Consider the following 13,089-nt stretch of genomic DNA (forward strand, 5'->3'; position numbering starts at 1 on the left):
GAAGCTTTTATTAATGCTAAGCTCTCCAGGTCAACACCAGATGTGCAGATGTCCATATGGCAATTGGCCAACAAAAGCCCAGGTATTCAAAATTGAATACTTAGGTATTTATCAGATGTGTCTTAGCTCTTGTGGCACTTTTCTCATGCTGCACAGGATTAGAAATGCACCCACCTTACACTTGATGAAAACAGACCCAGTGTTGTTTGAGAGTTTAATGTCCAGAACAAATCTTGCCCAGAATGCAGAAATGACTTGGTGGGTCACTGCCTAAGCTGAGCTTTATGTTGCAGAACATTATTGCTTGTCAGACCTTATCTAGCCTCGAACTCGTCATTTCCCAAAGCCTAAAGGAGAGCCCGGAAGAACAAGGCTAGGGGTTAATATATAGCATCTTGATTTAGATCTTCAAGAACTTACTTTAGTCATTATGTATCCCTAGAAATTTGTGATTCTCATCCATACTTGAACAAAAGCAGAAACAAACTCAAGGCAGTAAGGACTGGCATTGGGTGGGCTCGGCTTTCTTCAGATGCCAAAGGGCAGGGGTCTGTCACTGGTTGTTGAGCTTCTGCTAGTTTCAGTTTAATAACATCTATAGGCCAGTGTGGGTGAATCCTTAAAGGCATTTTAAATAGATCATTATAACTTTTATCGGCATAAACAAGATGATGCTACACAGTTCAGACCTGTACAGATGGTGTGTTTACTTGTTTGCTTCCACTACTGAATGAAGTAACAATGATATTTAATTGGTTTCCATAATAGAAGACTGAAAAAATCCTGACAACTTTTCCTTTCCCTGTTTGCCTTTACTTCTGCACTGATTCATCCTCTTGTTTACATATATTTTAAGTAGTATGAGTTACTCCACTCATGTCTGTATACAGCAGATACACATCATTAAGCACTACTACATGCTATAAAATAATTTACTTGACAAAAGATAGGTCCATACACCAGCAATAGGAGCTGAGACAGTCTGAAACAGGTTGGACATCTGATTTTTAAGAAGGTGTGTTGGAATGTAGGGTTTTATTGAAGGTGTGATGTAGCAAATGTACAAATATTTGCATAGTTAATATTGCTTCACTCTACCATTCTAGGAAGCATTGCCAAAAGCAGGACATTAAAATAATGTCATTCGGTAGTTTTAAACATGTATATAAGGGGTATTTGGGATTGAGGTTGAAATTCCAGCTTTAAATCAAAGAGGTTTGTAATGGAGGTGGTGCAGCAGCACAGAGACTGAGCACCTGAAGAGCCAGCAGCCTTTGGAGGTGAATGTTTAGCAATGAGCATGGGGAGGTTGCAGCCAGGTAGGGACAGACCCTCTCTCATTTGCTCTGGGGACCAAAACTGAGGGCTGATTTTAGGAAGTCAAGAAGCCTTGGCACAAAGGAGTGAAAGTGCTCCGATGTGCACCACGAGCTGAAAAGATAATTGCATTTTAACGTAGCTCTTATTAAGAATTCCTTTTGTATCCTTGATTTCTTCCTGTGATACTAATGAGGAATCTGCATCCATACCTCTAAAAAATGTGTTTTATCTCAGGTATACTCAGATTCTTCTAGTGTTTCTGTAGTATGTGTTTTGTTCTGTACTTTTCCCAATTCATAGCGCCCTTAGTATCATTCAGTCTGACCTACCTGCTTGAATGGCAACTTCCCTCTGCTGCTTCTTCTCCCAGCACAGATTTCCCATCAAAACATTTTTCAAGGTAGAAAAAGTGGCTTTTTTCCCCCCAGATTTTCAAATCTTTTCTTCCACTGTGACAGTACATTACCTCCTTGCCTTACTTAAAGTTAGCATTTAAAGCATTAAAGTGATCCCATGCTAAATTTGGAATTAATCAGGAAACAGTTATCCCTCATAGTAACAATGGTTTGCCACGATTTGTGTGATCTAATATACAAGAGTTAGCAAAGCTGAGCTACAGCTAATCACTGATTTCACCAGAAAGATGACTGTGAATTTTTGATTATCAGGGTAGTGAAAAAGACTCCATTATCTTAAGGAACATTATGCTTTGACTGATAATTTCTGCCAATGAGGAGACAACACAAGAGGAAAAATGCTGTGTTTACCATTCAGTGCTTACATGAGGGTTTGGGTATTTTTAGCTATTGAGAAGAATAAAATCTGAGCACTGGATGTCAGGTATTAAAAGCCATGAGAAGTGTTCATGTAGTTGATGTTCGTGTGTGAGTGCAAGTGCGGTTGCTCTCTGCTGGATGGATTAAGAATTGCTCAGCTCTTTGTTAAAGGCTTTTTGGGTCTGTAAGATGGAGTAAAGGGGAATGTTTTGTGGGCTCAGAGTTTCAGTGTCCCTCCTGCAGTTGCAGTTGGCCTTCAGGTGTAGCAGGAAGACAACTTTGCATGTCCTATAGCTACTCAGTTATAAGCCCTGCCAATGGGTGCAGGGAATTGTTTTGCAGGCATTACTGCACACATAGGACCAGGCATCCTGCTGCATGCTGCTTTGTTCATTGGGCACTATGTCAGGTTCATTTAGCAACTACTGTTACAGATGTGTTACTTAATAGTAATTATTAGCATTATTAGCATTTAATAGTTCTGCCAAAAACTGTACAAGACACTACAGCAGGCGCAGCTAATGATTTCTGAAGCATCATCTTTCCTTTGAGCTGCTTTCGAGCAACTGCACTGTGAAAATGCTGATGGGCCAGAAAGTTTCTGGAGATGAAACATAGAGACCTGGTCATTTGCAGCTTAAAAATATGAAACTACATTTTTTTTAATTTTTTTTTTATTTTTTTGGTGTTTTTCAGAGGTTCTGGCTCTTATTTTGCTGGCCAGAATCCAATTTAGGTAATTACATTCTGTGTCTATAAATCACAGCCCCCTGCAGTTTTCAATTGGGTACCGTATTGTTCTGCCCTTCCTGGCTGAAATTGTTGTGCGATAATGCTCCATGTCATTAAACAGCTGCCGTCTGTCACCTTACGATGAAGTCGTTCCTCTCCAAACAATGAGTTTATAAAGCCCTTTTGGGTCCTTCCAGATAAATTTTGCTTGTAAACCAGCAATTATGATCTTTCGAATAAGGTGATGCTTGTTTGTTTCTCTTGACAGCAGTTGAAGTCCTTCAAACGGGTGTTGTCCCTTTTGCCAGCTTGTGTGTGATATCCTGGCAGTGGCTCCGCAGCTCAGATGTGAATATTTATTACTGTAAAACCCTGATGCCTAGAAATGCCCCTGCGCTGGGTTGGATTTAGTAGTCTTTATACTTGGAACCCATTCGTTATCACGTTCTTATTGTTATGTTGGCTTTTAGAGGGAGTTCAGTGTTGTCCTCCACATGTCGTACCATAGAACGTGAAAAAGGCAAATCCCCAGCAAAATGGTAAAATAGGGTGAGGGCTTAGACATGAATTAACCAAAATGGAACAGTGAGAATGGTTCTGAGCAGGGTTAGAAACATATTTGGAAAACGGGTCTCATGTAAACCATTTGGTCCCCGGTAACAACTGTTTCTCAGCACCTGGCTTGACACGTAGTTCATTATTGGAAATGAACATGGATTAATGCCAAAGCTCTTAACAGTGATGAGTTTGAGAGAGTCCCTTTTGATACAGAGTTTTTTTTTTCTGAAGTCTCCTTCTCTCTCCTGAGCAGTAAGTTCTCTTTTAGCAGTCTTGCTGTAATTACAGATAGGAATGGGAGAGACAGAGAAGGTGTCTACTAGGTTTTTCTGGTGCTTCTGCTTAAACAGCAGTGATATTAAAACAATCTTTAGCTCCTCAAAGAGTGGCCCTGTCAACTTGTTGAAATGATGGAATGGTAGTTAGGTTATTAGAAGGAACATTGGCCCAAATTGAGAGAGAGGATGCTCTGGCAGTGACCACAAGCACCCAGCAACTCAATGGCTTAATCTCTGCCCTCAGGCTGCTCTCTACAATATGGATGACACCTTGTCAGTGAAGATGATGTGCTGGGTCACCCCTGAGTCCAATGGGCTAAACTGGCCATGGAGGAAAGGGTTGCTGAAGTGTTAAGGCAGCAAGCCACGTAATCTACTTTTTTTTTTTTAATTTTTATTTTTAATGTATGTCATCATCTGGGGGCTGACAGTAATTGTCAAGGGATCCCATTCTCATTAGTGTCCCGTAGATACAGCTATCTCTGTATGGTCATGCTTTCAAGAAATAAACCTAAGCATTTGCAAGCAATGCGTTCCTGCTTCTTGGAAAGTTCAGCATGTGGTTTCTGTTCTGCCTTGTTATTACTTGGGTACAGCAGGAGGGAAAGGTCTCCTCTGAGAGCTGTTGTGTTGGCAAAGAGGAGTAATGAAAACCCCTGCAGCTGTTGGTGACTTAGTGCAGAGCACTAATGTCCATTGGGCGAAGATGAAGGTTGGGAAAGGACAAGGGAATTCATCTTTAGCAGAGACTATTTGCAAGGTATCAAGTATATTTGGCTGAATTTTTATTGTCTCAACAAGCTCTGTGACAACTGAACCATCAGGCGGGTGTGCTGTATAGTTGTGTTCCTCAGTGGAACCTTCAAGTACACTTCAGGGATCAGGTTCATAGAAACTATAAAATTGTGGGGCTTTTTTTCCATTGTTATCTTTCTGTTCTTTTAATTGCTTGTTCAGTTTGGCTGCAGTTGGCTGCAGTCCTATGGCTATTGCCGAAGCTGGGTGAGGATGCTACTGCAAGAGCCACTGCTGCAACAGCACTTACGTGCTCCTCATCACCCCAACAGTTAGAGAGTGATGCCTCCTCTGAGGTGCTTCAGAGGCTTAGTTTGCACTGAAGTCAAAGGAGATGAGATTTATAAAGGATTCCAGCTGTACGTGTAGGAATGAGTGTCTTGTCTACAGACTGAACTTGCCTATCAACCCCACCAAACTTGGCTGCTCAGTGAAACCCCTACCCTATGCTATAAAAGGATCAAAAGTAGAGTCTAAGTTATACTTGGTTTTATCTTAAATCTGCCAGAGTTAGTGGATTGGCAGAGCTGGTGGGATTCAGTCCAGGTAAGTTTTAATGACTTCACCAAGATAATTCAGGCGGCAAGTGCCAAAATCCGTCCCCTGAAGCTTTGCGTAGAATCACAGAATAGTTAGGGTTGGAAAGAACCTTAAGATCATCTAGGTCCAACCCCCCTGCCATGGGCAGGAACACCTCACACTAAACCATGTCACACAAAGCTTTGTCCAGCCTGGCCTTGAACACTGCCAGGGATGGAGCACTCACAACCCCCCTGGGCAACCCATTCCAGTGCCTCACCACACTCACAGGAAAGAATTTCCTCCTTATATCCAATCTAAACTTCCCCTGTTTAAGTTTTAACCCATTACCCCTTGTCCTGTCACTACAATCCCTGATGAAGAGTCCCTCCCCAGCATCCCTATAGGCCCCCTTTCAGGTACTGGAAGGCTGCTATGAGGTCTCCACGCAGCCTTCTCTTCTCCAGGCTGAACAGCCCCAACTTCCTCAGCCTGTCTTCATGGTGCTCCAGTCCCCTGATCATCCTCGTGGCCTCCTCTGGACTTGTTCCAACAGTTCCATGTCCTTTTTATGTTGAGGACACCAGAACTGCACACAATGCTCCAGGTGAGGTCTCACAAGAGCAGAGTAGAGGGGCAGGATCACCTCCTTCGCCCTGCTGGTCACGCTCCTTTTGATGCAGCCCAGGATACGGTTGGCTTTCTGGGCTGTGAGCGCACACTGCAGCCGGCTCATGTTCATTTTCTCATCGACCAGCACCCCCAAGTCCTTCTCTGCAGGACCTCTCTGAATCTCTTCTCTGCCCAATCTGTAGCTGTGCCCGGGATTGCTCCGACCCAGGTGTAGGACCTTGCACTTGTCGTGGTTGAACTTCATAAGGTTGGCATCAGCCCACCTCACAAGCGTGTCAAGGTCCCTCTGGATGGCATCCCTTCCCTCCAGCGTATCAACCGGACCACACAGCTTGGTGTCATCGGCAAACTTGCTGAGGGTGCACCCAATCCCACTGTCCATGTCACTGACAGAGATGTTGAACATGACCGGTCCCAACACCGATCCCTGAGGGACACCACTCGTTACCGGTCTCCAGCCGGACATCGAGCCATTGACCACAACTCTTTGTGTGCAGCCATCCAGTCAGTTCTTTATCCACCGAGTGGTCCATCCATCAAATTGATGTCTCTCCAATTTAGAGAGAAGGATATGGTGTGGGACAGTGTTGAACGCTTTGCACAAGTCCAGATAGATGACGTCAGCTGCTCTACCCCTGTCCATCAGTTCTGTAGCCCCATCATAGAAGGCCACCAAATTGGTCAGGCAGGATTTCCCCTTAGTGAAGCCATGCTGGCTGCCACCAAGCCCCTTGTTGTTTTTCATGTGCCTTAGCATGCCTTCCAGGAGAATGTGCTCCAAGATTTTGCCAGGCACAGAGGTGAGACTGACTGGTCTGTAATTCCTCGGGTCTTCCATTTTCCCCTTCTTGAAAATGGGGGTTATATTTTCCTTTTTCCAGTCATTGGGAACTTCACCTGACTGCCATGATTTTTCAGATATGATGGCCAGTGGCTTAGCAACTTCATTCGTCAGCTCCTTCAGGACCCATGGATGGATTTCATCAGGTCCCATGGACTTGTGCATGTTCAGGTTTTTAAGATGGTCTCGAACCAGATCCTCTCCTACAGTGGGCCCAAGGTCTTCATTCTCATAGTCCCTGCCTCTGCCTTCCAAGACTTGGGTGCTGTGGTCAGAGCATTTGCCAGTGAAGACCGAGGCAAAGAAGTCATTCAGAACCTCAGCCTTCTTCAAACCCAGAGTAGCCAGTTCTCCCAATAGCTTCCAGAGGGGGCCTATATTGTCCCTAGTCTGTTTTCTATTCGCTACATACCTGTAGAATCCATTCCTGTTGTCCTTAACATCCCTAGTCAAGTTTAATTCTAACTTAGCCTTCCTAACCTGGTCCCTAGCTTCCCGGACAACCCCCCTGTATTCTTCCCGGCCGCCTGTCCTTGCTTCCACCTTTTATAAGCCTCTTTTTTCCTTTCAGTTTCCCTCAGCAGCTCCTTATCCATCCAAGGAGGTCTCCTGGCCCTCCTGCTGCACTTCCTTCTAGTTAGGACGCAATACTCCTGAGCTTGTAGCAGGTGATCCTTGAATATCAACCAAGAGTCTTGGGCCCCCCTGCCCTCTAGGACTATATCCCATGGAACCTTACTAAGCAGGCTCCTGAAGAGGCCAAAGTCTGCTCTTTTGAAGTCCAGGGCAGTGAGCTTGCTGCACGCTCTTCTCACTGTCCTGAGGATCTCAAATTCGACCATCTCACGATCACTGCAACCAAGGCTGCCCTGGAGCGTCACATTTCCAACAAGCCCTTCCCTGTTGGTGAGCACAGGGTCAAGCATGGCACCTCTCCTTGTCGGCTCCTCTATTGCTTGCAGAAGGAAGTTGTCTTCCACACAATTGAGGAACCTCCTGGATTGCTTGTGACGGGCCGTTCCGTCGCTCCAGCAGGTATCTGTATGGTTGAAGTCCCCCATGAGTACAAGGGCCTGTGCGCATGAGGCTTTTCCTATCTGTCTGTAGAGTGCTTCATCCACAGATTCTCCTTGATCAGGCGGTCTGTGACAGATCCCCACAGTAATGTCTCCCATCGCTGTTCTCCCTTTAACCCTGACCCACAAACTCTCTGTTCACTGCTCACCTGTCCCCAGACAGAGCTCCATACTCTCCAGCCTATCCCTAACATAAAGGGCAACTCCCCCTCCCTGCCTGCCGGTCCTGTCTTTTCTAAGGAGCCTGTAACCTTCCATTCCAACACTCCAGTCATAGGAGCCATCCCACCATGTTTCTGTGATGCCTGTTATATCATACCCCTGTAAACGTGCACACATCTCTAATTCCTCTTGTTTGTTCCCCATGCTATGGGCGTTTGTATAGAGGCATCTGAGATGAGCTCCAATAAAACATTTAAGGAATACGATGAACATAATTGGACTTCAATTCCACCAAAGTAAAGAAAGGGCTTAAGCATTTTCTGGAATTAGAAGAAGTCTTGGCCTGTGCCTAAACCTTTAGCTCAAAGCAGGAACTTGATGCTAATGGGTTCATTAACATGAGAAAACAGGTAGAAGTGTTTGGTTTTGTGGTTTCCTAAAAATTGGCTTGTTAGCAATGGAAATTGCAGTGCTCTTGGTGGTGGAGGTAATTCGGGCAAAGGAAAAAGCAAAGGAATAAACTTGTTATTCTTCATTAAATATGACCTTTGCTGTAATTTTGGGCTAAAGCAGCAATTGTACGTGGATTTCTTAAAGAAGGGATCCAACAGAGAGAATAGATGAAGGGCATAATTTAAAAAATGAACTCAATTCATTTTTACAATGTAAACAATGTAGAGAATAAATAAAGTGAGCAGTGAAGCCATTTCTGACAGCAAATAGTTGACTGAGTCCAGGCCAAAGCTGCAGGCTGCAGAGCTAAGCTGAGAATCATAGAATCATAGAATAGTTAGGGTTGGAAAGGACCTCAAGATCATCCAGTTCCAACACCCCTGCAATGAGCAGGGACACCTCACACTAAACCATCCCACCCAAGGCTTCATCCAACCTGGCCTTGAACACTGCCAGGGATGGAGCACTCACAACCTCCCTGGGTAACCCATTCCAGTGCCTCAACCACCCTGACAGTAAAGAATTTCTTCCTTAGATCCAATCTAAACTTCCCCTGTTTCAGTTTTAACCCATTACCCCTTGTGCTGTCACTACAGTCCCTGACAAAGAGTCCCTCCCCAGCATCCCTATAGGCCCCCTTCAGGTACTGGAAGGCTGCTATGAGGTCTCCACGCAGCCTTCTCTTCTCCAGGCTGAACAGCCCCAACTTCCTCAGCCTGTCTTCATACGGGAGGTGCTCCAGTCCCCTGATCATCCTTGTGGCCTCCTCTGGACTTGTTCCAACAGTTCCATGTCCTTTTTATGTTGAGGACACCAGAACTGCGCACAATGCTCCAGGTGAGGTCTCACAAGAGCAGAGTAGAGGGTCAAGATCACCACCTTCAACCTGCTGGTCACGCTCCTTTTGATGCAGCCCAGGATACGGTTGGCCTTCTGGGCTGCAAGCGCACACTGCAGCCGGCTCATGTTCATTTTCTCATCGACCAGCACCCCCAAGTCCTTCTCCACAGGGCCGCTCTGAATCTCTTCTCTGCCCAGCCTGTAGCTGTGCCTGGGATTGCTCCTACCCAGGTGTAGGACCTTGCACTTGGCATGGTTAAACTTCATGAGGCTGGTATCAGCCCACCTCACAAGCGTGTCAAGGTCCCTCTGGATGGCATCCCTTCCCTCCAGCATATCAACTGGACCACACAGCTTGGTGTCATCGGCAAACTTGCTGAGGGCGCACTCAATCCCACTGTCCATGTCAGCAACACAGATGTTAGACAAGACCGGTCCCAAGACCGATCCCTGAGGGACACCACTCGTTACTGGTCTCCAGTTGGACATCAAGCCATTGACCACAACTCTTTGTGTGTGGCCATCCAGCCAGTTCTTTATCCACCGAGTGGTCCATCCATCAAATTGATAAATCGATATCTCTCCAATTTAGAGACAAGGATATCGTGTGTGACAGTGTCAAACGCTTTGCACAAGTCCAGGTAGATGACATCAACTGCTTTACCCAAAAAAAAAAAAAAAAAGCTTCTACCTTTTAATGTCTTCTCAGGTTCAAAATAGTGTGTAATCATTTTCCTTAGTTATTTTCAGCTATGGGCCAGGGATTTTTCAACCTCACTAGTGGGGAGGTTGTTTAGCAGATTAGGTTTTTCATAAAGGAATAGGAACTGGAAAGAAAGAATGGAGTGGTGTAAGCGTTAGATGCCTATGGCTCCATGAAAGTCTTGACAGTTGTTCCCATGGGGTATCATTCAGGTGAGTCAGTCAGGATATTTCTGCTTCTTGGAGAATTTAGGGGGGCGGTTCTTTGGTTTGTTGGTTTGGTTTGGCTTCAGTGTTACATCCATACGAAAAATGCAGTTTGTAAGGCCTGGAGAAATCAGTTTCTCCAGATGCACTTATGACCCATAGAACATCTTCAAAACAAAGACCATATGTAAGACAAGAGAAGATTTGTGCATGTGGTAAAGGGCTGGACCAGATCTTTCAATCTCTTACTCAGGCACTACTCTAGAATCAATATGAATTTTGCCTAAAAGTGAGTGTGGTAAGTCTTGTTGTCTGCTGTTTCACATTGAAGATGCTTCATAAACAGTGATCAAACTTCCTGTTGGTTTAAAATGCACCTTTAATACAACTTTCACCTTCCTGCTGTAAGCAGGGAAAGTGCTAAAGTTAATATGAACATATTAATGTGCTCAGGTGAATTATGCTTTCAAGGAGATGGAAACTAATTTGTCTTTGCACAGGTTATAGCTGTGAGACAGGGGAATTACACAGGGTCGCTTTTATCTTTCCATTCTTAGATACTGTTTTTTTTCCACATGTAAACTATGATTTTCATCTGGTTGTGCAGTTTTTGAGCTCTTCCAAGTCCTCCTCTGGGCATTCTCTGCTGAACTATCATCAAATGGAGACACTAAAATTAAAGCCAAGGTTTTTGAAAGTGGCAGGTGGCTCTGAAATGCCTGAATTCTGCATTGATCAACCCTCGACAGTGCTGAACACAGGCCATTTCCCTCCTTTCCCTGCTTGAAAGAGGGGGGGAATGCTGTAGAAGTCACATCTCATTAGTGTTCTTTCTTGAAACCGAAGCATCCAAATATTACCAGGTATGGAGTCTCTGGCCAAGTAATTAGTTGAAATTACTGCCCTTAATTATCAATAGCTATGTGAGGGGGTTTTGTTGGTATTTTTGCTTTTGCTCAGTACTTTAAACTATTTTCATATAAGAATACAACTCTTACATGTTCATATGGTTTATAAGTGGCACTCTTCCTAAACCGTAGTATGTCATTTGTCTCTCAGAGCAGGTTATTTTGTGTTATTAAGTTCTTTTCCCCTGCAAAAGCACATGGTTGTTTCAAACTTCAGTGTACATCTGGAGATCAGACAGAGTAACAGTTTACAGGGTGTGAAGATTTTCAACAACCTCATGGCTTTTTGCAGGGAGAAAAACTTTTCTGAAGCAGCATTTTAATTTTTGCAACAAAATATAGGCAGTTTTGCCTTTTGGAACTGCGCTTTTTTGTCTTTATGGAAGGGTGCAGTAAACAATGTGCTTTAAACTGGAGCTCTCCAGACTGCTTCTGCTTTTTAAAGAACGTAGGCAACTAATCGGCATCAACTAGCCTCATAGCTGGAGTGTTTTCCATTCTAGGCAATATCATCCTAATTTGATGCACACATGGATGCTTCACACAATCTGCAAATTCATCGCTGGCATCTTGCATTAGTCATCTGACAGATTGCCAAGTGTTTCATACTCCTTTCATGTGACTTTATTACAAAACACACACACATACGCACTGCCTTATTTCTGCCAGTAGCCAGTTCAGTGAGAATTCACTGCAGTTCTGTTTACAGCAGCCATGGAGAGAAATCTGCGCTTATTTGCAACTATCCTCTGCTTTAAAATGCACAATTCCCAGTTTGTGTTGTGCCTTTCTCTTATATAATGACATTAAGCAGCAGCCTGCAGAGAAAACCAGACTCAATGAAAAATGTAATAGCATTGTTTTTTGTTCATAATACTTATGCTATTAATTAAATGCTGATTTTTTTTCCTGCTTTGTGCCAATTGACATCATCTTCTACATCTAGTGCAGATGAAAACTGCATAGTCTCCTAACTTGCCTTCTCTTTTTAATCTCCTTTTCTACTTTCTAGTAACGGCACAGCTAACAAGATGAATGGAGCTTTGGATCATTCAGACCAACCAGACCCAGATGCCATTAAGATGTTTGTTGGACAGATTCCCCGTTCATGGTCGGAAAAAGAGTTAAAAGAACTTTTTGAGCCTTACGGAGCTGTCTACCAGATTAATGTTCTCCGAGACAGAAGTCAGAACCCTCCCCAAAGTAAAGGTACAGTAGTTGTGCTCTCTTTGCTTTCAGTTTGTTTTGTTTCTCATGATCTTGCTTTCCAAAGAGCTTTGCATCTGAGCTGTTTTGAAGCATACTCTGTTGAGCTGTGCAGCAGTCCTAAGAGCAGAGGACTGCTGAATACCTATCAATTACTGTGTTCCTCTTCTTAAATTGCAGTTTAAATGTCTGTTATCTGGAAGCGTGCATTCCGACTGTGCAAACAATAACCAAAGATTGCTGTCCTTGTTTAAATTATTATTGCCGAGAAACACGGAAACCTGAGTGGTCACTTTCCCAGGATTAGCTCATGGAAAAATATAATTTTCTACTTCCCTTCATTTCCTCTCCTTGCACCCCAGGTGGGAATAATTTTAAGGACATAAAAGGGGAGAAATTATAGCAATGGGCTTTTGCGACGTCATTGCTCCAGGGGCAATAAAACTTACAAAATAGAGTCGCCCTGCCCTTTTTCCAAAATGTGATTTCTTTTCTGCAGTCATGTTGAAGGATTCATTTTTGGCACTGGTACTTTTCTAAATAAAAAGGTTGTATTTCCTTCCATGTGTAAAGTTATTTATCCTTTACTTCAGTGCCTTCTTTCACTGTATATCTATGCATATTCAGCCACATGAGAATTCTGTATATTATAGCTATAATGTATACGAATGTATATTATAGCTATGTGAGTATAACGTATGCTTACATGTAGACTGTAAATATTTTGTTTCACAGAATGCAGGTTTTCACCCTTATAGCTCTATACTTTCATTTACACTTAAGGTTTGGTACATGAAAGTGTTGCCAGCATTACAAATAATTACTGCATCTCAGAGGCACAACTAGATATGCATGTGTGCCTGGCTGTAAGTTTACTAGATAGTTCTTCATTCTTACTGCACTCCTGCCACTGTTTCTAAAAACCTTTAAAGCACACATGCTACAGAGGATATTATATGATGGTTTTATGGGCTGGCAGCTGACAGTACAAAACAGCACTCACTTGAGATCTCCAGTTTAGCAAGTAGTGATTGCTCCAATGTGAGGCACATGGCACAACTTTTGGTGCTCCTGTGCGTTGTG

At 43.7% G+C, this 13,089-nt stretch overlaps 1 protein-coding gene across 7 annotated transcripts in view; it reads left to right on the forward strand.

Moving 5' to 3' along the window:
• Positions 1-13,089, forward strand: part of CELF2 (CUGBP Elav-like family member 2) — a 393,255-nt gene that overhangs the window by 250,487 nt on the left and 129,679 nt on the right. For 6 of the 7 annotated variants that reach the window (XM_065666773.1, XM_065666599.1, XM_065666687.1 and 3 more), the window contains one exon: positions 11,813-12,009. In XM_065666773.1, the coding sequence (XP_065522845.1) occupies positions 11,813-12,009 (197 nt within the window). Of the gene's footprint in view, positions 1-11,498; positions 11,649-11,812; positions 12,010-13,089 lie in introns of those variants that run through there. The other variant, XM_065667100.1, reaches the window with a different exon arrangement.

This window comes from Lathamus discolor, chromosome 1 (genome assembly GCF_037157495.1).
Source record: "Lathamus discolor isolate bLatDis1 chromosome 1, bLatDis1.hap1, whole genome shotgun sequence".
Lineage (NCBI taxonomy): Eukaryota > Metazoa > Chordata > Aves > Psittaciformes > Psittacidae > Lathamus > Lathamus discolor.